The sequence below is a fragment of the Pagrus major genome, chromosome 10, assembly GCF_040436345.1.
Source record: "Pagrus major chromosome 10, Pma_NU_1.0".
NCBI classification, from domain to species: Eukaryota; Metazoa; Chordata; class Actinopteri; order Spariformes; family Sparidae; genus Pagrus; species Pagrus major.
Window position 1 is genome coordinate 7,433,885 of NC_133224.1, and position 21,197 is coordinate 7,455,081.

At 42.8% G+C, this 21,197-nt stretch overlaps 2 protein-coding genes across 6 annotated transcripts in view; one reads left to right on the forward strand and one right to left on the reverse strand.

The window, feature by feature from the left end:
• kcnj10a (potassium inwardly rectifying channel subfamily J member 10a) overlaps window positions 1-15,344 on the reverse strand; it is a 31,258-nt gene extending 15,914 nt beyond the window's left edge. The window contains exons 1-8 of one of the 4 annotated variants that reach the window (XM_073475428.1): window positions 15,261-15,344; window positions 14,920-15,102; window positions 14,357-14,449; window positions 4,494-5,377; window positions 2,411-2,484; window positions 1,939-2,279; window positions 1,016-1,174; window positions 271-345 (exon numbers count right to left, since the gene is read on the reverse strand). The gene's annotated coding sequence lies outside the window, so the exon portion shown is untranslated. Of the gene's footprint in view, window positions 1-270; window positions 346-1,015; window positions 1,175-1,938; window positions 2,280-2,410; window positions 2,485-4,493; window positions 5,379-14,356; window positions 14,450-14,919; window positions 15,103-15,260 lie in introns of those variants that run through there. The other 3 variants (XM_073475427.1, XM_073475430.1, XM_073475431.1) reach the window with 3 other exon arrangements.
• Window positions 15,345-17,800: 2,456 nt separating this feature from the next.
• On the forward strand, window positions 17,801-21,141 carry pnp5a (purine nucleoside phosphorylase 5a). 2 transcript variants are annotated; one of them, XM_073474759.1, is made up of 6 exons: window positions 17,801-18,008; window positions 18,815-18,984; window positions 19,075-19,178; window positions 19,360-19,535; window positions 19,633-19,823; window positions 20,433-21,141. In XM_073474759.1, the coding sequence occupies exons 1-6, from the start codon at window positions 17,986-17,988 to the stop codon at window positions 20,648-20,650; spliced, it is 882 nt and encodes a 293-aa protein (XP_073330860.1). In that variant the 5' UTR covers window positions 17,801-17,985; the 3' UTR covers window positions 20,651-21,141. The 2 variants fall into 2 exon arrangements, with proteins under 2 accessions (XP_073330860.1, XP_073330859.1); XM_073474758.1 differs by lacking the exon at window positions 17,801-18,008 and having other exon boundaries at window positions 18,713-18,984.
• Window positions 21,142-21,197: the final 56 nt, after the last annotated feature.

Here is a 21,197-nt window from a genome sequence, read left to right on the forward strand (position 1 = left end):
GGGATGTTAGAATGCAGTATTGTAGGAAAGTAGCAAAAAGGGAAGTAAGTGCAGTAAGACAGACAGACTTTGAGTATTTTATGACATTGAAATTGGCCAAAGATGACCATAATAGAGTTGTACAGTAAGTGAGTAGGTAAGTAAATAATAAAGTAATTACACCAACACTTTGCCTGCACATAAATCAAATAAGCTGTCAGATTATATTCACATTTTAATCAAAAATCCTTCAAGTCTCCAGTGATTTAAAAATGTTTTTGAGTTGCTTACCTTTCTGTTGACTTGTAACAGAAGTTCACTTTGACCACAGCTTGGAAACGTGAAGATTTAATCAACTTCACTGTGCTGCAGACATGTGAAAAAGACAGATAGTGACAAAGGAAGGTTGAAAAAAAGAAGAGGACGCTCAACGCGCACTTGCTGACAGCTCAAGAACTTTGACATCGCATTGTTTTTCTCTTTGCGGTCCCTCTACGTCGTTGTCATCTTATATTCTTCTTTAAAAAACCAGAACATTAAAAAAAGCCGTCAGGAGAGAGGCCTGGGTGAGGTCTAACCAGCGGTCAGTCGGTGTCTCCCAGCACACTGGTACTGGCAGTACCGGTTCTGGCTCACTGTTACTGGGTCATTATGTAATCAGATGAGCACAGTTTTCTCTTCTCCTTGCATGTGAAGCTGAGAGGGAGTCCTGTGTGTGTGCTCGGTCAGAGAGAAGTTAAAGAAGCCTGCGCTGTCCACTCCTCCAGGACCCCCCCTGCACGCCTCTCTATATAAACCCAAAAGTATTCAGACTGCCGCTGTTTCACGACATTTTTAATTCATTAATTCAACTCTCCTCCCAGCTTCTCCTCCTACCCTCCCTCTGCGTGTCTCTCCCCGACTGTACACTATAAATGGGCCTCTTTGTTGCGAGGCCTCCTCCGCTGTTTCAGCCTTTGTCAACTTTCGCATGTAAATGTTTGATGGTTATAAGATACAAGCCTGGAAGTTGTTGCACTGCAGCGGAGGTATTTACAAATCAAAGACGGGGAGAAAAACAGGGTTCCTTTCTTGTGCACTTGGCTCCTTGTAGTTTTGCGTTGGCCAGCGTGCGGTGAATGGATAATGTCGGTGCATCTCTGTGAGGCCGTGCCATGTCCGCCTGCAGGGAGGGGGATGAGGACACATGGTCCTGCTGTGAATGGACAGCACGGGATGAATTAATTCGCCAAAGTAACAAACGTTATAGTGAAGCTCTGGCCCTGTGGTGGGACGTGCTCTTACTTTCACCTCTGATGTAACGAAAACACCGGTGGAAAGTAATCAGGTGCAATACTTTTCTTGAACTTTACTCGAGTATTTCCATTTTATATGACTCTCTAATCCACTCAAATACATTTCAGAAGGGAATATTCTACCTTTTCACAACTTCATTTGTCGTCACGATATCAGATTTTCAGATCATTTGAAAAAGAAAATGTTATCTTTACCTTTGTTCATTGTGTGTTTTGCCATTTTTTTTGGCAAATAAATTACCATTAACTACTCAAGCACTTGTGAAAAGGCAACCAGATGAACTCGCAAACAATCATCGTATGTTTGTTATTGAAACAGCTCAGAGGTGACAGGAAACAGGATGAGAGAAGTTGGGCGGGGGTGTGACATGCAGCAAAGGGCCACAGGTGGGACTCGTATCCCGGGCCGCTGCAGCAAGAACAATGCCTCTGCACATGGGACGCAACTGAGCCAACGGGCGCCCAAAGTGTTTCACTTTTCATATCAAAGTTATCGCAATACTTCATTAGTGATATATGTGTCTATGTCAGCTATATAATGTTGTTTGAGTTATTCTATGTCTCTATAGGAGTTTCTTATTCCAAAGAAAGTGGAAAGGCCAACATGTCAGCCCACCATTCAAAGCCTGCCTTTTAACATTGTTTTGACCGGAGTTAAATTTACCGTATGTTCAGATGAGAGCCTCCAGGCGGGACGCAGACGCATGAATCTGCAGCTGGGACGCAGCGCACAATGAACCCGGCAGTGCGCAATATCTGGCCCGGCGGGTTTCACACGCACATCAATCTGCGGGGCCCCTCCGACCTGCCAGCGGGTGTTGTTCCTCCTCAACACCCTCTCCGGTCCTGCAGAGTTTGGGGCTCCCCTAATCCGGAGAAATGGGGCCCTGTGTCCATGGGGGCCCAGATTATATGTGTGTGTTTACCTTCTGGGTGACGATTTCATGGGTGTTTGGCTCCTTTAAGGTCGAGGTCAACCTCGGCTTCCTCGGCGGGGGGCTTCACCTGAAGCATTGAAGCAAATTGTCACAGTTTATTTTGTCCGTACTGACCTGAAATAACCCACTCAAAAAAAAAACTGTGTTAAAGCTGTTGCATCTCTCTTAACAAGTGATGTTTCCAAGTACACGACTGACCTGTGTCTCCGCTGTATCTCGATCAGAAGTCGCGTTCATTTGTTTTGTCTGGTTTCCTGCTCCTCTCTTCATCTCTGAAAAAAAAGCCCACAGAGCTGATTTGAAGGCAGATTTTACCTCATTGGTTGATTGCAAACTCAGCAGGGGGGACCAGGCTGTATGTTTCCCCGTAACACTAACTTTAGCAGCTTCTTATGTTCATCAGAATTTGGTATTTGACCTCCTCTTGAAACAGATGCAGACGTTTCCTTGTCTTAACATTTCTTCATGTGCAACTGGCATGCTGGCTACAGTTAGATAGATCCATAACATCACTTAATACATTTTTTTTACTCCTTTGGGATTAGGTTTGGGCAGATAAACAGCATCCTATCAGATACAAGGTTTTAGAAATTCTGAGGTCATGAGTCCGACATGTGGCTTTTAAGGATAAGAATGTCCTCCTCAGGATGAATTTAATAACAACCCTGTATTTTTCCTTTTTCCTTTTATTGTTTGTTTTATTTAATTAATCATATGTGGCTGTTTCTTTTTTTTTGGTTCATGACTAAATATTTGCTAAACTTATCCCGTTAGCCTCAGCGCTAATTAGCGAATGTGATATCAGGCAATTAGAATAACGAACACTGTACTTGGTCTAACATGCTAAAGGTGAGCGCGTTAGCACTGTCATTTTGAGCATGTTAGCATGCTCACGTAACATTTAGCCAAAAGAACCACTACACGTACTGTACAGACATTAACAACACTTTTTTTAAGTAAATGTTGCAAAAAAAAAGTATGTTGCACATGTTTGTCTTACTTTATTAATCATATATGGCATATGTCACTATTTTCATTCAACTAGACCAAAGAAAAGGATTCTGTTTTGTTTCCTTTTGTGTCCACCACCCTGATAGAAAGACGACGTCTTGCAGACTAATTGGGAAGACATTGGCGAGATGGACACGTTTGCACATTGGGAAGAGACGCCTATATCTCTACGTTGACAGATTGACTGATCATTACCTCCCTACAAAAAACCTTCACATTACCGCCAAAACAAAGGACATCACCTCTTGTCTTTAATAGCAGCTTTAATAGCATCAAACCACTAACCTATTTCAACCCCGTCATTGATTTGGCAACAACAAATCATATTTTGTCCTCCAAGGAAACACTACATAGGCGAGCTTCATGTATCCCAAAAGGTAAATGTGGCTTTATTTTAATACCGTGCAGTTTAAAGGCTCAATATATTCATATATACAGTACATATTTAACCTGCTTCATGTACGTATGAAAGAATGTGACCTGACTAAACGAACAGAAACCAAGACATTGCTTCTTTGTTTTCAGACCGGCGAGAGTTTTAGGAAAACTGTGTCGCGGAGGTCAGCGGCCACCGAGAGGGAGTCAAGAGAGGAGGGAGAGAGAGAGAAAGAGGGGAAGGGACAAGAGAAGAAGAGTATTCATTTACTGGAAGAGGACACGAGGAAAAGGGGAAGGAACAGAGGAAGCAGACAGAAACAGGAGACGTTAAAGACGAAGATGGAGGAGAGAGGAGTTTGTGAACCAGAGGGGGGGGACAATGAAGGAGGAGGCGTGATGGCGTAATGTGGACCCGGTCGGAAGCCTCCCTCCTTTATTTCTCCTCCATCTTCCTTTTTTTTCCCACCCCTCTCTTTGTTGACCCGTCTCCTCAGCCCAGGATAAGGTTTGTGTTTCCATCACATGTTGCACAAGTTGCCCTCCCCCTTAGTTTCTCCTTTTATTCTGTCACTTTCACTCCCGTCCACACACACACACAGACCACACACACACACACACACACACACACCACACACACCACACACACACACACACACACACACACCAGTTGCAGATCTTTCTATGTGTGGCTTTCACAGATGGTGTAGGTGTAAGAGAGCCTCTGTGAACGTAGAGTAGACATGCATATAAAACCCCAAAAACCACTTGTTCCACACATACACCCACACTGACACACACACACACACAGAGAGAGAGAGAGAGAAATGCAGGTAAACAGGAAATAGAGAAAAAAAACATGGAGGGCTTCATACGCACACATTTATACACAGACCTGCAGGTGCTTGTGCACAGATTCTGGGTTTTGGTCAAACTTGTGGTCATTTCTGCTGAGAGCATTCGGGGAGATGCCGCAGAAGCAGCTGGGTGAGGAGTTCACCGAGCCCTTTCACATCAGTAACATCGACCTGATGAGTCAAAGGCTCCCGGAGAAGAAATGTCTGCGAGCATCTTCAGGATGAAATCTCATAAAGTAGACAAGAGACAATGAAAATGAGTGAGGAGAGCATACTTGTCCGATAAGTTGTGTTTTTATGATGTTATGGAGGGAGAGATCAACACTGATCTCTCCCTCCATCTGGTGGTCGTCTGTCTAACACACACTCATCAGAGCTAAGCAACAGAGGAATGTGCAGGACAAAGTACACAAGCAGTGTTTAAATAGGAATTACATGGAGAACAAAATGTGTCAATATTTGTGCCTAGTTACACATTTATCTGCTCGTTTATACCTATTTTAACTTAATTCTGACATGAGAAAAACATTCAGGAATAAATATGAAAACCAAAAGCTTCGTAGAGTGTACAGTGGTGGCATTGTGGCCCAGAAATCAGAAGTTGTTCCCAAAATAAAGGCCTCAACTTGAAATTATATGAAAATCCTGTCTGAATCCACATGAATTATCTTTTTGAGCATGACAGTAAACAGATTTCTTTTTAAAAAGTAAAGTTAGAGCCATGACAGACAAAACAATTATATATATAAAAAAAAAAGAAAATTACGTGTAAGCCTGGTGCAGACGGAGCTGTAATCGACGAAAGCAGCCTCAAGAGGTCATTGCTGCGCCTCAGCAGAGCGATGATAGTCCCGGTCGATTTCACTCGGTCTGCGGTCTACATGAAGCATGTTTTCATATTTTCAGATGACTCAGATGTACTCTGATAGGTAGAAGAAATCATTATTAAAGAGGATCGTCGAATAACGTACAAGCTTTAAATGATACGTTTGGAGTAACTTCTTTTAAAAAGCTGGGCCTGCATTTCTTTCTGTGACTGAATTAAACCTGGGAGACCTCTACACATCTTGACTGCTCACAAGCTTTTCAGCGAGGCTTGCAAAGACATCTGAGTTTTTGGTGACTCAACTTAAGATCCAAGACTTCCTTATCTTCTGGAAAAAATGTGCCCTTTTAATCACAATAGGCTGCTACCTCTTTAGACTGGAGCATGTGTTTTTTATTCTTGTAATTGAATTATAAGCAGATTCAGCAATTTGCTGCATCAGGAAAAGATAAACCCGTAGCCTTCATCTTATGACTAGAAACCTAATTTCCACTCATGTGACATGCATACCTGTCTGCTTGAATACTGTCTCGTACAAGGACTCACTGAAGCGATGAAAATCGCTGTTATAGCCTTCACAATTACCAAATCTGTAGCTAACCGAATACCAGTGAGATATTTTGGAGCGACATGTTGAGCTTTATTCATGCTCGACGGTTTTTTTTCTTCTAATCAAGATGGATTAGTTCAAACGTAGACCGGCTGAACAGGTTCAACTGTACAAACATCTTCATGAGGCTTTGTTGAGAGACCTCAGGGACAGCAAAAAACTTTGAGCAATGGCAGGAATATATGAAAAAAATGTGGAATATTCGATGGTTCGCTGAAAAGCTGACGCTGAATGCGCATTGCTGGCTTGGAAAACTTTGAATAACTCCCAGAAAAGATGAATAATGTGGAAATATTTTAGGGTTTGTTGAACAGGTACACGAGAACAATAATAGCAAGCTAACATTCATTTTTATATTTTCTTCCACAAACTGGCAACTACCAAGACTCTCGATCGCTGACGAAACACAGATACCACCCGACACCGACGGCGTTGTACTACTGGTCCGCAAACCTTGTTAGAAGCTTCGGTGTTACATTGTGATGTCATAGAGTGCTGTAGTAATTAGTCTTAATACTGGAAATCAGTTCGCATTTTTGCACTTCCTGTTCCCTCGTCAATGGGTTTTTTAAATTGGTTTTCGGTTAAATGCCTGAAATAAGCTCTGTGGTCAACACAGGCTTAAGATATTTACACGTTTTGTTCTACGACATAAAATACATCATTAAATGTCCCACAAATTTAACTATAAAGTGCTTTTGTGACTTAAAAACTGCGGTTGCTAACAAGTGGCTAAATGAGACCACAGAGGAAAATAGAAATATAGAAAATGGCAAAAAATAGAAAATGGCAAAGTGTGATTTCATGATTTAAATATGAAGTGGAAAAGAGGTGGAAAATCCTGAATTTTCAGGTCGCTTTTCTTAAAATGGGCTGCAAACTCCAGCGTTCAAGAGAACAAACTGGTCGATCCTATTAATCAGTGTGCTCGTACAATCTTTCCTTCCCCATTCGTTTTATTTAATGCGCTGCAGCATGGCAGTCTGCAAATAGCTCATCTAATTTCTGCCTTCACGAGGGTGAGTCCAGTTCTCACAACGATGACGACCTGATCTGATCTTTTCCATGTCAGCAAAAACTCAAAGGCCTCAAATTTATATTCACATCATGTTTATCTCGAGCCGATTATATCTCTATCTCATTTTTCATTTCACTAATATCCTTCCCTTCCTCCACTCTGGTCAGCATTTGCCTCGCTTCCTATCAGTTGTGTAACTGTTCAGAAAACTGTTCTCGCCGCAGCTCAGACCTGATGTGACACGATGCCACGTTAGCATCAAACCGCGGCTTTAAGGCTGTGTGTTAAAGATAAACCGAGTTGAAAACGTCAGTGTTTTAAAACCTGTGGCAGATAATTCACAGCAGTTGGTGCCACGTTAAGCAAATCACTTGGCCTTTTAAAGTTGCTCTAACTCTATTAGATGTCCCTCGGGTGCATAAGTGTTTGTTTATATTTTAGCAGGTTTGCCAAATTAAGCGCATGCGGTCAGAGATCTTCAGAAATAGTTGCAGATGTTCCTGCTGTGTGATTGAACTTGTCCGTCTTTAAGAGTAGAAACCACTCACACAAACTCCAGCTTGAACTCTCTGCTCCCTCGTCACTGAGGCCTCTCTTTATATTTTTAATCTGACACGTAGTTCAGGTTATACCTAAAGTAAGTCATCCAACTATCGTATTCAGGGCTTGAGATTAATGGTGTCCCGTCATCCCCGGGAACATTTGCTGAACCATTCGAGAGGAAAAAGGGGGCACCAGGGCGAAGAAACTCTTGATACATTTAAAGTGAACTAGAATGGTACCCGAAGGCAATTCACCACGTTTTCTCCAATGGATGGGCACCCTAGAGGGCACTTTATTGAGTTTTTTCCACTAGAAGGGCACCCTAGAGGACATTTTATCATGTTTCGACCACTGGAAACACACCCTAGAGGACACGTTCGCAATGTTTTTTCAATCATAAGTTATGTTATTCATATTCATGACTATTTTCTTTTATCGCGCATTCTGTTAGCCTATTTTATCCCTGCTTTTTATTTTTATATCTCTCACATACTTTGGTGACTATCTAGTGAGACAGGTATTTACTAACTGGGTCACACTTTCTGAAACTCTATTATGCTGGTTCCCATGTCTGGCTCCCTCTCTCACCAACATTGTTTCATAATTTCTGGAAGCAACACAGTTGGACCGGTGCCTTGGCACAGGGACCTGAGAAGACAAAAAGGTCATGTGGGTCATCTGTTACATAACACTGACTCCACAAATGACCAAATATGTCGCTACACACCGACATTTAAAGTGTGTCATCAGTCATTTGGCGCACTGTGGTTTATCTTGCGTGCATTTTCAAGAAGTGATAGGGCTTATTTTGAAACTTTTTGAGATGTTAAAATCTATGAATGTTTCTGGACTTGCTCCACATGTGGGCCCCTTCAATCATCATCACCTTTCACCCCACTGTTGACTCTTGTATGTGTGTTGACCTCGTGGGAATCCTGAAACAATATGCACAGCCCCAGTCTTCTTTACTAAATCATGGTGAATCTCAGGAGTCCAGTAGATTCAGACATTTTAAAATAATGGGCTTTTAATTGGTATCAATCAGAGTTTAGGCTGGGAAGGAATGCTCGCTACAGTAACTCATTTCCTTGCTAAATTCAATCAGTTGTACTGAGTTTTGCTGAATTCCAGGTAATAATCTGCCAGGTGTATTTTCCCACCAACCCTCCACCGTGTGAATAAGGTCAGTGTGCAGCGTTTTCAAGAGTCCTTGAAAATGAGACCACATGATACTGTTTTCACATGTGGCCACGATGTTCCCCTGATGTAAACCTCTACAGCTGCATGCACTCATGTGGAATGTGTTTCTCCCTGAGCTCTTTCACATACAGACAGAACAGAACCTCCTCACCGGTTATGTAACAGTCTCGATTTGATATCCGTCCCCCTATACGGCGAGAAGGTTGGCTATTTCGGTAAAGTTATTATAGTTATTCTTAACACCCGTCACCAGGTTGGATTCGAGCTTACCCCTGATGGAAAATTCATAAAATTCTAATGTTTTTTTAGTCAAAGTGCTGAGGATGAATCAAGAAGTCTCACAGATTGGGGAATAAAAGTACCTTTTTGTAGCTTTAAATTTCAAAAAGTAGATTTAGAGCTGCGTACCATGACCACAAAATTATAATTAAAGGTGCAAAGTAAAAGATTTCAACTGGTTTCACACCAGGTTTCACGCTTCACACATCGTCTGTCATCCGTCTCGTCCACGGAGTTGTACTCCTGATTGGAGCGACTGTAAATCGCCTCCATCCCATCATCAAACTGGCATCCGTTAGTCTCAGAGGTTGTGTTCTCTGGTCAGATGATAAGGCCGCTAACTGCACGGCTAGCTGGGTTAACTAACTAACGACGGCTAGTAGCTACAGCCTTAGATGGCTAAAGCAAAGAGTATAGTGAGCAGCAGTTGGCTTTACTCTGGTAATGTTGCTGCTGCCCCCTACTTGTTTGGCGCTACCTCCAGCAGGTTGCCATATCTTCACACTTTTAGGGAATCTGCAAGGATCTGAACCAGTGACCTGTAGATTACTTCACCATCATATTGTAGAGGTGAGTCAGAGCTTAGTTAAAAACTCCACCAGGCACTCAGAGCAGGGAAAAACAAATACTGTTAGACCCACGTTGATGTGTATGATCTTTCAAATCATTGTGAGCAAATATCCATGTATGCACTTATGGATTTAAGCTCCTCATAAGTAACTTGAAGATTCAACACTGGATTTTACAGAGCATCATCTGACCCTGCATGGCAGTGTCACTGTAAAAGCCCAACCTTTGACTTTTATCCAGTTGTCAGTCACATGGTTGTTTTCCCAGTGTTATCTGTAAGATAAGCCGTCTGCAGGTTACGTAAACCTGTGTCATTTTGGAAATGTCCTGATAGAAAGGGACACTTTTTTGGACACAATTTTGTTGCATGTTGATCCTGTCTGTTCAAGTTGTTTTCATCCCTTCTTATAATCCTGGAGAACAGCTGAGTCTGTGTGTAAGGCACGGTTATTTGCACTTTTTGCATATTGCTGTTCATGTAACAGTGAGTAGGAATGCGTCCTAACAAGGACACACAACAGCAGTATTTGACACTCACCATAAATGTACAAACACTGCTGATTCACAGTGAGTGCTTTAGTTTTATGTAACATATGTTTTATTGCAGGAGACAATGAACATTAGCTGTTTCCAGGTAGTTTTATGTAACATCATATTTCAGTTTTATTGGTCTGACACAGTGTCAAGGCTACAAAGCAAAGTCTGACAATCATATATATATAGGAACTGTATATATAAATAAAATATGCTACAAAAAAATGTTTTTTGTCTATTTTAACCATAAAAAATGTAAGATAACAGGCAGCAATGTAATAAATTGTACTGAAAAACACTGAATTTGTCTAAATAAAAACAAACTAAATGTTCTATCATTTAAAAATTAACATTAACATTAATGAATTATGTGTGAAAGTGTGAGACTTTGTTTGGTTCAACTGAAGACAAGTGAATAAAATACAAACATTTCCAGGCATGTAGTTCAATTGAGTTCAAATTTAACAGTATCAGGTTTGATAATCAGTTAATCTAACAATTAAAAACATTAAAACAGTGTGATTTACTTGCTTTTTTTGTGTTTTGTACGAGTTTAATCTAAAAACTTTGAGGTTTGTGACCATGGTGGATTTTGATCCAGATAGTAGCCGGTAAAATCTCAAGCTCTGTTCATCCGATTTCTGCAGCGCAGTGCTGAACTTGGTGCAATCTGGACACGCTACACGCTCAATATTAATACATTAACAAATGAATAAGACAAGGAAACCGCTCTGTACAGAAGCATGGCTCTGCAGACTGATGCTGGCCTCACACGGGATCCCTCTCATGTGGTCTCATGGGGAAGCAGACCTAAACGAGAACTGCCCATTGGTCCGACCTCCCATTGGTTCGACCTCCCGTTACTCCGACAAAATACCCACTGGTCCGACCTCCCATTGGTTCGACCTCCCGTTACTCCGACAAAATCAACCACAAGTCGGACCAATAGGAGGTCGAACCAATGGGTGGTCCCGTTAGTTCGACCTGTCATCCCTACTTTCTGACAAGCGCTTTCATTGCGAGCATGCGTCTCTCTCTCTCTGAGAGTTTGTTTTAACTCTGCTGTCCCAATGCTTTGGCAACATTGTATATCACAGTCGTGCCAATAAAGCAAATTGAAAGAGAGGGAGAGAGAGAGAGAGAGAGAGAGAGAGAGCTCTCGGAAACGCACACACACACACACACGGACGGAGCGGAGCCAGTTTCCTCTCGGTGCCGTTAACCGATTGTGCCAGATGCGCCAGAGCGCGCACCTCTGTGCCAGGCTCGCGCTCTGTGGGGAGATTTGTGTTATTCATCTTAACAGAGATGCTGAACAGAGGGATTAATGCACACATTCACACAGGCTACACACACACGAGCTACCCACAGACACACAGCTGAGGGGCCGGAGAAATGCGCATCTGGTGGCGTGCTCAACCTGGTCAGTGCGTGCTCGTGCAAGTTGGCAGCTCTCAAATATCCGACCTGTCTGTTTAGATTACAGATGCATTAGTCCAGTTCGAACTAATGAGGACCTCCCATTAGTTCGAACTCTCATTACTCCGATTGTCGGAACAATGGGAGTTCGAACTAATGGGAGGTCGAACTAATGGGAGGTCGGACCAATGGGTGGTCGGACCAGTGCCATGGACCCACATAAACAAACGGAGATTAGCAACAATTTGCTGTGGTAACGTGTTGCAGAGAGAAAAAAACAAAAGCTGATGGTTAAACGAGTCTGACTGAGTGCGAGGCGCGGTCAAGAGGTTTTCTATTCAGTGAGAAGTGGAGGTGTCAACAGTAGTATGCTAGCTACCAGTAGCCTCAAGGGCCAGAACAATAAATGAGATTAGCGTGGTGCAACAACTTTCAGTAATAACGTGTAGCATGTGAGAAAAAAAAGAAAGTGGAAGGTTAAACGAGTCTGGATGAGTTTAAGTTTTTGAACGGTAGTATGCTAGCTAGCGTTAGCCTCAAGGGCTAACAAAATGGATGGGGATGAGTGGGAAGATGATGTCAACACAGGTTTCCTATTCTTCAGTGAGAACTGGAGGTGAGATTTTAAGATTCAGCGTTTGAAAACGAGTTGCCATAAGTCAACAAGTTATGCTGTTAATTATGCTGGTGTATGGATGTTTTAAAGTCTTGTTCCATGTGCCACTCAACAACTTTGAGCGTTTGCTCCCTCTAAATGTCCCTGCACAGCCCCAGTCAAACTATCACAAAGCACAGCACAGATTTCATTGTGTAGTTAAAGACCAAAGTCTTTCAAAGTCTGTCTGCAGTATCCTCAAGTGACACAGCAGATCAATAAAGGGAATGTGACTAATGATCGCTTTGTCAGGACTGCTGAGATACGACATTCCAGTAGTCACTTGAGTGTCTTGTGAGGCTTTGCCTCTGTAGCTTAACATCAATCAATTTCCACCTACTTTACTCACTTTAAATCTGAACAAGGAGCAGAACATGTGCTGTCCATTCTCCCTAGCTGTTACAGTTGTTTGCGTCACTGTAGACCTCACGGATTAGATCATGAAGAAGCTCATGAGGGGCTTCGGCAGCTCATGTGACTGATGACAATATCTCACACTATAGATCGACGTCAAACAGCCCTCTGCAGTGATGCTTCAGATGACGCAGCATGGCAGATGAACATCAGCAAAGAATTTAGATAAATTGGCTTTTGCTGACACTTTGGAAGGAAGTTATAACTTGGATTGCTGCAAAAGGCCATTCAGCTCCAGAGTGTTGTTCATGAAGTTGAAAGTGGGGCATCGGACAACGCTGTGCTCAAACCTCCTGCAAACAATTTGTCCCATAAGATCAACAGACGAACAGGCAATTCAAATATAGGTCTAGGAAAGTGTCAAGGCCAGGAAAGGCAGATTTAGGTCTTTTTGGGGAGGTCAAAAAAACACAAATTATTTGCACGACCTCAGATGTACTGTACACCGCTGCTTTATGTGGGTTATTTCATCAGCGCAAAGTATCAGAGTACTGTTTTTTGGGTTGAGTCGGCAGGTTTCTTCTTGTGTCACCATAAGAACAAGCAGCCAAAATAGTTTAGCTATCGCTGTATCCAATATTGTGTTATCAGAAATACAATAGAGGTTATCTTTATAGGGCTTCTGCAGCAGTAGGCCAGAGGGAGCCATATAAAATACAGTCAGCACAACAGCAGAAAGGGAAAATTGGCAATATTCACTGCAGCGAATATGAGATCTGCTTCATTTGAACTGGGATTCTTGAAAAGATCTAACCATTTGTGCATTACTACATCAGTGCTCATGGGTAGGAGGACCACGGCCATTGTTGAACTCAGCCTTCATTTTGATCTCAGCCACACACCTGTAAAGTTTGGTGACTGCATCTTGCACAGTTGTGACATTATTGCGCTGACAAAATCTGTCCACAACCAACAGATAAGCAGCACGCAATCTCAAACATTTTGCCATGATGGCACTCGCAGACACACAAAGTGAAAACATTACCAGCCAACGCTGACACAGCTGGTAATAATCAGTAGATCTTGCCAGGCTTTGCAATTATAAAGCGAAAGCGTCCATTCCTTTTTATTCCTACATTATTGTGCAACACATGAAATGCTCTTGGCTTGTGTGAATATGGCACTTTTAACCACTGGCTATTGATCCTTGAGGTTTTCCTCATGTGGCTTCTGCAACTGACAAGATGAAATTATCAGTTGGAGGAAATCAATTCCTATTTTGACAGCAGGCGGGAGAACCAATCAATCCAGCTAGGATTGACCTCAAGGCTAGGACCTTTCAGCGGACATGTGAGACAATGTTATGTCCATCTTGAAAGCTGTCTCATGAAGTTACAGCGTCTCATGTCCAAAGCCCATGATTTCAGGTCAGGTCTTCGCCATGTGAAAATCTCAGCTTGTGTGAGCTCTGCAAGCTTAGCCAATCGCATCAAACGCAGCAGATGATTGGTGGGAAATGCAAATCAAGATGCGTGACTGATCGCAAGCTGGTATGCCTCTGCAGGGTCTGCTGACATCGTATCCCATGTCTTGTGGCTGTATTCAGCAAATAGAAAAAGCTGATAGTGAGATGACAAATTCCTGCGGGAGTTTATCTGTGTTTGTCTCGGGGCATTGTTCTCACAGCGGTTTGTTAATCACAAAGGTGAAAATATACGAGATAAAGAGTATTTCAATTACATTGTTTTATCCTACACGGCTGTTCGCATAGATTCCCCATTCCTCGGCCTGCAAACTGGCAACAGTGCTGCAACCAATCACAAGTAATCTTTATGAAATAAGGAAGAAATGAGAGACATACATCGATGCAGGATAATGAATCCAGTAACTCACTCTGTCGTGACTTTTTCTATCCAATGCCTCCTCTGCAAAGAACTTCAGTGTATATACATTGACGGTCAACAACATTAGGAATTCGCTCCAATCCTGGATTTGAAGAAACAAAATTACACATTCAAAACAAATTATACATTTTTTGGGGTTACTACTCGAACTAACATGCTTTAGTGCTACAGAAGCACTGTATTCCCCCTCACGCTCTGTTTTAGCTCCTGTCTCTTTAAGACCCCCCTTCCTGAATACCCACTCTACTCTGATTGGTCAGCTCACACATGCCTGAGCCAGCACCGCTCACTGTCGTGTTTTCAGCTTCCAGTTAGCTTCACTTCTACTATGATTGAAGCATAAATCATGCAAATGTGTGACACTGTGATGCAGTGTGATGTCACAAAGTCACGGAATTGAAGGCGGGACTACTGGCGAGGCGTTTCAGGAGCAGTGTTTTCTGTGGGAGAGAGGAGCTCCCGTGAGTGCGGACTTTGGGGTTTTTAACTTTCAAGATCTTTTACGTGAAGAACCTATACAACACAATAAAGGAAAGGAAAAGCACCACACACCTGACAGCCCATGTGACTTCTCTTTTCCTTCTTCTACCAACGTCACCGTCAGGAGAATTTCCAGGAACATTTTTATTGCCATATCTTTGGGTCGCAAAAACTGACCAGGTAAACAGGTTGCAGTAGGCCGTCGGGCTGCAGTCAGATGGCCTCCAATCATTGGCTGAGCCAAAGGCGTGTAAGCTATAAACGAGGGGAGGAGAGTAGAAGTCAATAGGTCAACGACTCCCACCGGGTTATCAGACAAAGTTAACAGCTGCAGCAAAGCAAAGAACAAGAGATATGAAGAAGACAGCACCCAAACAGAGAGGTGGTGCCATGGTAGGAAGTCATATACACACCAAGGTTGATGACTGTCCTCTTTTGTGTCAATGCCAAACAACAACTCAAGGTCCAACGGCTGTATGTTGTGGTGTGGGCTTGCCATGTTATGGCTGACGTTAAACTTTTAAAAGCCTACGGTGGTCTTGGGTCTCTATTTACCTCTGTAATCCGACATAAGTGAACCAAGTCAAAGTTCAGTCGTTGGCTTACGTTATCTTGCATAATGATGACGGGTCAACTTTCACTGGATGTGTTTTCGCTGTTCATTTGGGAAAACACTGCACCGTGTTTCACCAGCATAAATTATACAATTCTTGCCCTGATATTTAAAAAAAATAAAAATGGGGTTGGGTGTTATGTAAGCTTTGTCAGCGACCAGCACAGTTTGCAGCAATGGTTTTTCTTACACAAGTCTCTGGCACTCTGTGACCCTGCCAGCTACCGTGTCCTGTAATGAACGCTAAAGAGGTAAAAGGCCATAATATTTTCTTTTAAGCTGTGATATCAGAGTGTTTTTGGAGCCTCAACCTCTGCCACAGTCACATTTTTGACATTTAAACTATTGTCATTGATACTTTTACTTGATCTGCGGATGTGTGTTTTCTGCTGTGTCACACTTTGCTCCATGTCCTGTTTCTTATTGATTATGGCGCATCGACAACAGGACGTTCCGTCCAGGTAATGTTCCTCATGATCGCCACTGTGTGTGTGTGTCTGTGTGTGTCTGTGTGTGTGTGTCTGTGTTGGAACACATCCCACGCGTACGACGAGGAGCCATAAATGAGCCGATCAAAGGAATGCAGTGTTTATTTACGACACGCTGGGCTGTAAATCTGCCTCATGTACAATGCCCACGTGCTCCAAGCAGGATGTGTCAGAGAACTTACTGTTACTGTCAACAATAAAAACAAAGGGGGATGTAATGAGCGATTTCTGGAAGAATGCACCTGTTGTAAAAAACATCACCTTCAAGATAGATCAAGGTTATTCCACTGAGGTGTTTTTGTTGCAATTAGCCTCTCGTTCCTTCTCATTCATCGTAACAAGGTTTAATTTCTTGCTCAAGGACACTTTGACACATGCACAGGAGGTCCTGTCAGTGCAACTGGGCAATAGAGGCCAGTTTAATCTAACTTCTTTACAGTCTGACACAGGTAGTGGAGAATAAAGTACATTTACTTGAGTACTGTATTTAAACACACTTCTGAAGAACTTGTTCTTTACCTGAGTATTTCCATTTTCTGATCATAGCGGGTACATTCAAGTACAAATACAATCAAAATACAAGGGCAAATATAGAAACAATAAAAAACAATAAAGTACTATATACAATAAAATGCTTGAGTAGTTAGAAATAAAATAAAATACTAAGGTAAATAAAATTAAATGCTGAGGTATCATGGAGTAAAGGCAAGTGGAACATAAGGTGCAGTTTTATTTATACTTAGTACTGAAAGTACAAATATTGTACTTTTTACTCCACTACATTTATCTAATAACTTTATTAAAGTAGCCAAAGTCAGATATATTTTAAGATTTATTTTATCAGCAATCAGATTTTTTTTTCAAAAATGATAAATAAATAAAAAAAACAAAAAAAATCCCAATATTGGATCCGATAACCTCGTATGTATGTAAACTGTACATGAATGTAAACACATGTTTTACTTTTACTTTTTTTGGAGAAGAAATTCAAACTAAGAATTTTACTATTTACAATATTAATGAGGCAATAATACAAACTCAGAAATATTTATTTCTTCCATAACTGAACAAACAAGCTGTTCTCGGAGGAAAATAAGGTCCCAGAACACTGTTTGAAGCTGGAAAGGTGGCAGGGTCCGCCACATAAAAACACAGTAAAACAGTATGATTGTGTTGTCCTTTAAGGTCAGTTTGTTTATACTTTGTTTGTTTGTTTATGTTTATTCAGTCATGGAAACAAAGTGTTGTTGTTTATTTAGTTTGTTTAAAAATAAATAAATCAGTGAAGATCTTTAAAATGTCTTCCCTAAAACTACACATTGCACCTTTAAGTACATTTAATATCAGATATTTTAATGCCTGTGACATGTTTAGGAGCAGAGGCATGAGGTTGCATGAAATGAATAACCATTGTCGGGTGATCAGTTCCTGGCATTGTGATGCACTTTGCTCAAACGTCAGCGTGTGTTTACGCGTCGATGCGCGTGAAGACACAAACCGACGGGAGAGCTCTGACACGTGACGTCCAAAACAAAAATGTTTTGTCATGTCTCGTCCGGGATCGGGAACCATAACTGATCAATAAGAGGCTGATTGATGATGTTGCAACAGCTTCCTGCTGGACATCCACACTGTGACAGGATGCTGCTGGGAAGAGGAGGAGGAAGAGGAGGAGGAGGAGGAGGGGACAATAGTACCACTTCTGAAAGTTCCCTCCTGGATTGAAGGTGTGTCCGGCCAGCCAATGAGGGCGCAGCAGCCTCATGCGTCACGCTGAGGAGGAGTGGGAGGAGGAGGGAGGAGGTGGGGGTGTCTGCGCCTATAATAAAGCCGGAGTCTGCGCTTTTTCCCCACAGACAAGCGAGCGACCGACGACTTACAGAGGAACCCAACTCGAGAGAAGACATTTTAAAAGCTCTTTCTCTGCTTCTTTTAACAACTTGGCTCTGATTTTAACTTTTTCTCCGCTTTTTGGATCTTGATTTTTTTTTTTTTTTTTTTTTTGCTTCATCAGACTCTCATCCAACTTTATCCGCCATGTTTCCAGACGCAAGCAAGGGGTGAGTTGACTTCTCGAACACGCTGTACTTTCAGACTTCCTGCCTGCCGCTGCCTTGCTGAACACATGGTCCCCTTCATGGGCAGGTCGGGACAGCGGGTAATAAATACACCGGGAATGTTTGGCAGGTGGCCAGGGAAGTGTGCGCATGCGCCGTGGGGGAGCTCATTTATTCTAGAGGGGATTTCTTGACAGTTTTTTGGACAGTTTTCATGGATTTAAAATATTTACTGATGCTCTTCTTCTGTTTATCTGACTTTACTATCAAACTACAGCTCTTACTTTGAAGTGTCATTACACATTATGTATTTATAGCCACAGCCTTTAAGGCCCATATCCATTCATCCATGTGAGTGTGTGTGAAACTAGCAGATGAATCACAGTGAGTGTAATATTTCATCTCAGACTAGAGAGAGAGAAGGAAAAAAAAGAAAAAGTGTGCGCGTGTTCACACTGAGGCACATGAGGGGCGTGATACTGCTGTGACTCTGCAGGAATGTGTGTGTGTGTGTGTGTGTGTGTGTGTGTGTGTGTGTGTGTGTGTGTGTGTGGTGGCCTCATCAAAAGTCAAGATCCTCATTAGTAACAGATTATCCTGTAATCTGATAATAATGGTCACATCACATGTTGCATAGTGAATTATGAGGCAAAAGAGTCGGTGAGAAAAGACTCTGGGTCTTTGAAACGAGCTCCCCGCGCTCTTCTTGCCCTGATCATTCAACTAATTAAAAAATAAGACTACCTCTAACGTATTGATTCCTGTTTGATGGTCGTCCTAACCTCCCACCCTCCTTCCATGTCGTCCAGCTTCAGCTACGAGGACTGCAAGGCCACCGCCGACTGGCTGATGGCCCAGACGGACATCCGACCCATAGTGGGCATCGTGTGCGGCTCGGGCCTCGGAGGGCTGGCTGACATATTAAAGGACCAGGTCGCCTTCAACTACAAGGACGTCCCCAACTTCCCACAGAGCACCGGTGAGTTTCAGCGACGACAGAACCTCTCACTTGTCGACCGGTTTCCCTTTACTGTTGGTTTTAACTGACTGGTTTGTGTTTTTCCTGCAGTGCACGGGCATGCGGGGCGGCTGGTGTTCGGCACCTTGAAGGGGAGGCCGTGTGTGTGCATGCAGGGGCGTTTCCACTTGTACGAGGGCTACCCAATCCAGAAGGTGTGTGTGTGTGTGTGTGTGTTTGAACTCTTGCAACTGACTGCATCAGGGAGCAATTTGCCGTGAAATCTGTTCTGCTCCACATCCAGTCACGCTGCTGGAAGGATCCTTTAAACCAAAGTGACCTCTGACTGGTTATGTAATGTTAATGTATGTGCTGTGTGTGTGTGTGTGTTTCCAGATTACGCTGCCCATACGCATCTTCAAGCTGCTCGGCGTGGAGACTGTGATGCTGACCAACGCAGCCGGGGGCCTCAACCAGGACTTTAAAGTGGGGGACATCATGGTCATCAAAGACCACCTGAACATGCCGGGCTTCGCCGGAAACAATCCGCTCTCTGGACCCAACGATGAGAGGTGGGTGAGATCGGTTTCCTACTGTGAAGGTGCTGTGAAGGACTTTATGATAATAAACTAAACCTTCCGTCCGTGTCTCGTCTTCTTCCTCTCGCAGGTTCGGCGTGCGTTTCCCCTGCATGTCCGACGCCTACGACAGAGAGCTGCAGCAGTTGGCCATGGACGTGGGGCAGGAGCTCGGCTACGCTGACTTCCTGAAGGAGGGAGTCTACTGCGTCCTGGGCGGACCCTCGTTTGAGACCATCGCCGAGTGCCGTATGTTGCACAAACTGGGCGCTGATGCTGTTGGTGAGTACTTGTAACGTGATTATCAGCCACCGCAACAGAATATTTGACATTAAATATTAAATATAAACTACTAAACTAAGCCAAAATACAGTTTTGAAGTTAGCATGCTAACCAGCTAGCCCCTAGCCACTTTGTTCCTCAAGAGATAATAGTCCGAAAGTGCAACACTGAGCTTACTAGCTAACAACAGCTACAGTTAGCAACAGTTAGCGGCTATGTTTGAGTTGTTTGGAGTATGAATTTCGCAGAATTTTACAATTTCGCCCCTTTAAAGCTGCATTATGTAAGAATCAGCTACCTTGATTTATAGCTCAGTTAGCCGTGCAGCTAGCCAGACTGCCAGGGTAGTGTTGGTGTTTACACTGCTAGCACAGGAATTTTTGTCGCTGGTAGAAAGAGGTTTTCAGGGCTGGGGCTAGCTGCTAGCATGCTAACATCAAAGCTTTTAAAGCTGAGTTATGTATTCTCATTATTTGCCCGTATTTAATTCTTGTGTCAGATATTAAGACTTGAAAAAGTGATGAGGCTTCATACAAACGTCTAGACTGAACTTGACATCACATTAAAAAGGTCGACGTCTCATTATAAATGCCATCGTTTCCTCTTCAGGCATGAGCACAGTCCACGAGGTGATCATCGCGCGTCACTGCGGCATGCGCGTCTTCGCCCTCTCGCTCATCACCAACCAGGCGGTGATGGACTACGACAGCGAGGAGAAGGCCAATCACGAGGAGGTCCTTCAGACGGGCAAGCAGCGAGCGGAGCAGCTGGAGCGGCTGGTCACCACCATGGTGACCCGGATCGAGCACAACAACAACTTCGCCTAAGAGACGGCGCGCTGGTCAGACGCCAGGGCTTCAGATTTTGTGCTAAGATGCCAAAGAAAATCCAAATTATTATCATTATTTAGGTGAGCAGTCGGGCTGTTTTTAGTCTTAGGTCAACAGATGAATGAATCGTAGTCCCTTTTTAAAGAATCTCACTTGGATATAAACAGAAACACAGAACGCACACAATGTTTTGTTTTCATGTCACTGTGCTTTACATTCCTCCTGTCGAGCGGCTCCAGATGAAAAAAGGCCCTTCTCAGTTGTTTTTTTCTTTTTTGTATCATTTTAAAATGGGCGTACTTGTTCTAACTTAAAATATGTGATCAGCTTGTATAAATGTCTGCAATTTAACTTAACAATGAGCGAAAAATCCGATGTAAAAATCTTAATATTTTGTTGTTGAAACGTGTACATTAGTGGACTTAAGGTATTTTATTGTGCTTTTTTTAATATGAATGTTGTTACTAAAGGTACTATTTATTACTATAGTGAGTGTCTGTGTTGTTCTTTACTCATCACCACCATGAAACAATCACCGTGTCAG

Bases quoted from the DNA above. Each gene is read 5' to 3' on its own strand.
- pnp5a (XM_073474758.1), top strand. From the start codon at position 18,774: ATGGTCGTCCTAACCTCCCACCCTCCTTCCATGTCGTCCAGCTTCAGC. The intron at 18,985-19,074 runs GTGAGTTTCAGC...TTTTTCCTGCAG, and splicing joins CAACTTCCCACAGAGCACCG to TGCACGGGCATGCGGGGCGG. The intron at 19,536-19,632 runs GTGGGTGAGATC...TTCCTCTCGCAG, and splicing joins TCTGGACCCAACGATGAGAG to GTTCGGCGTGCGTTTCCCCT.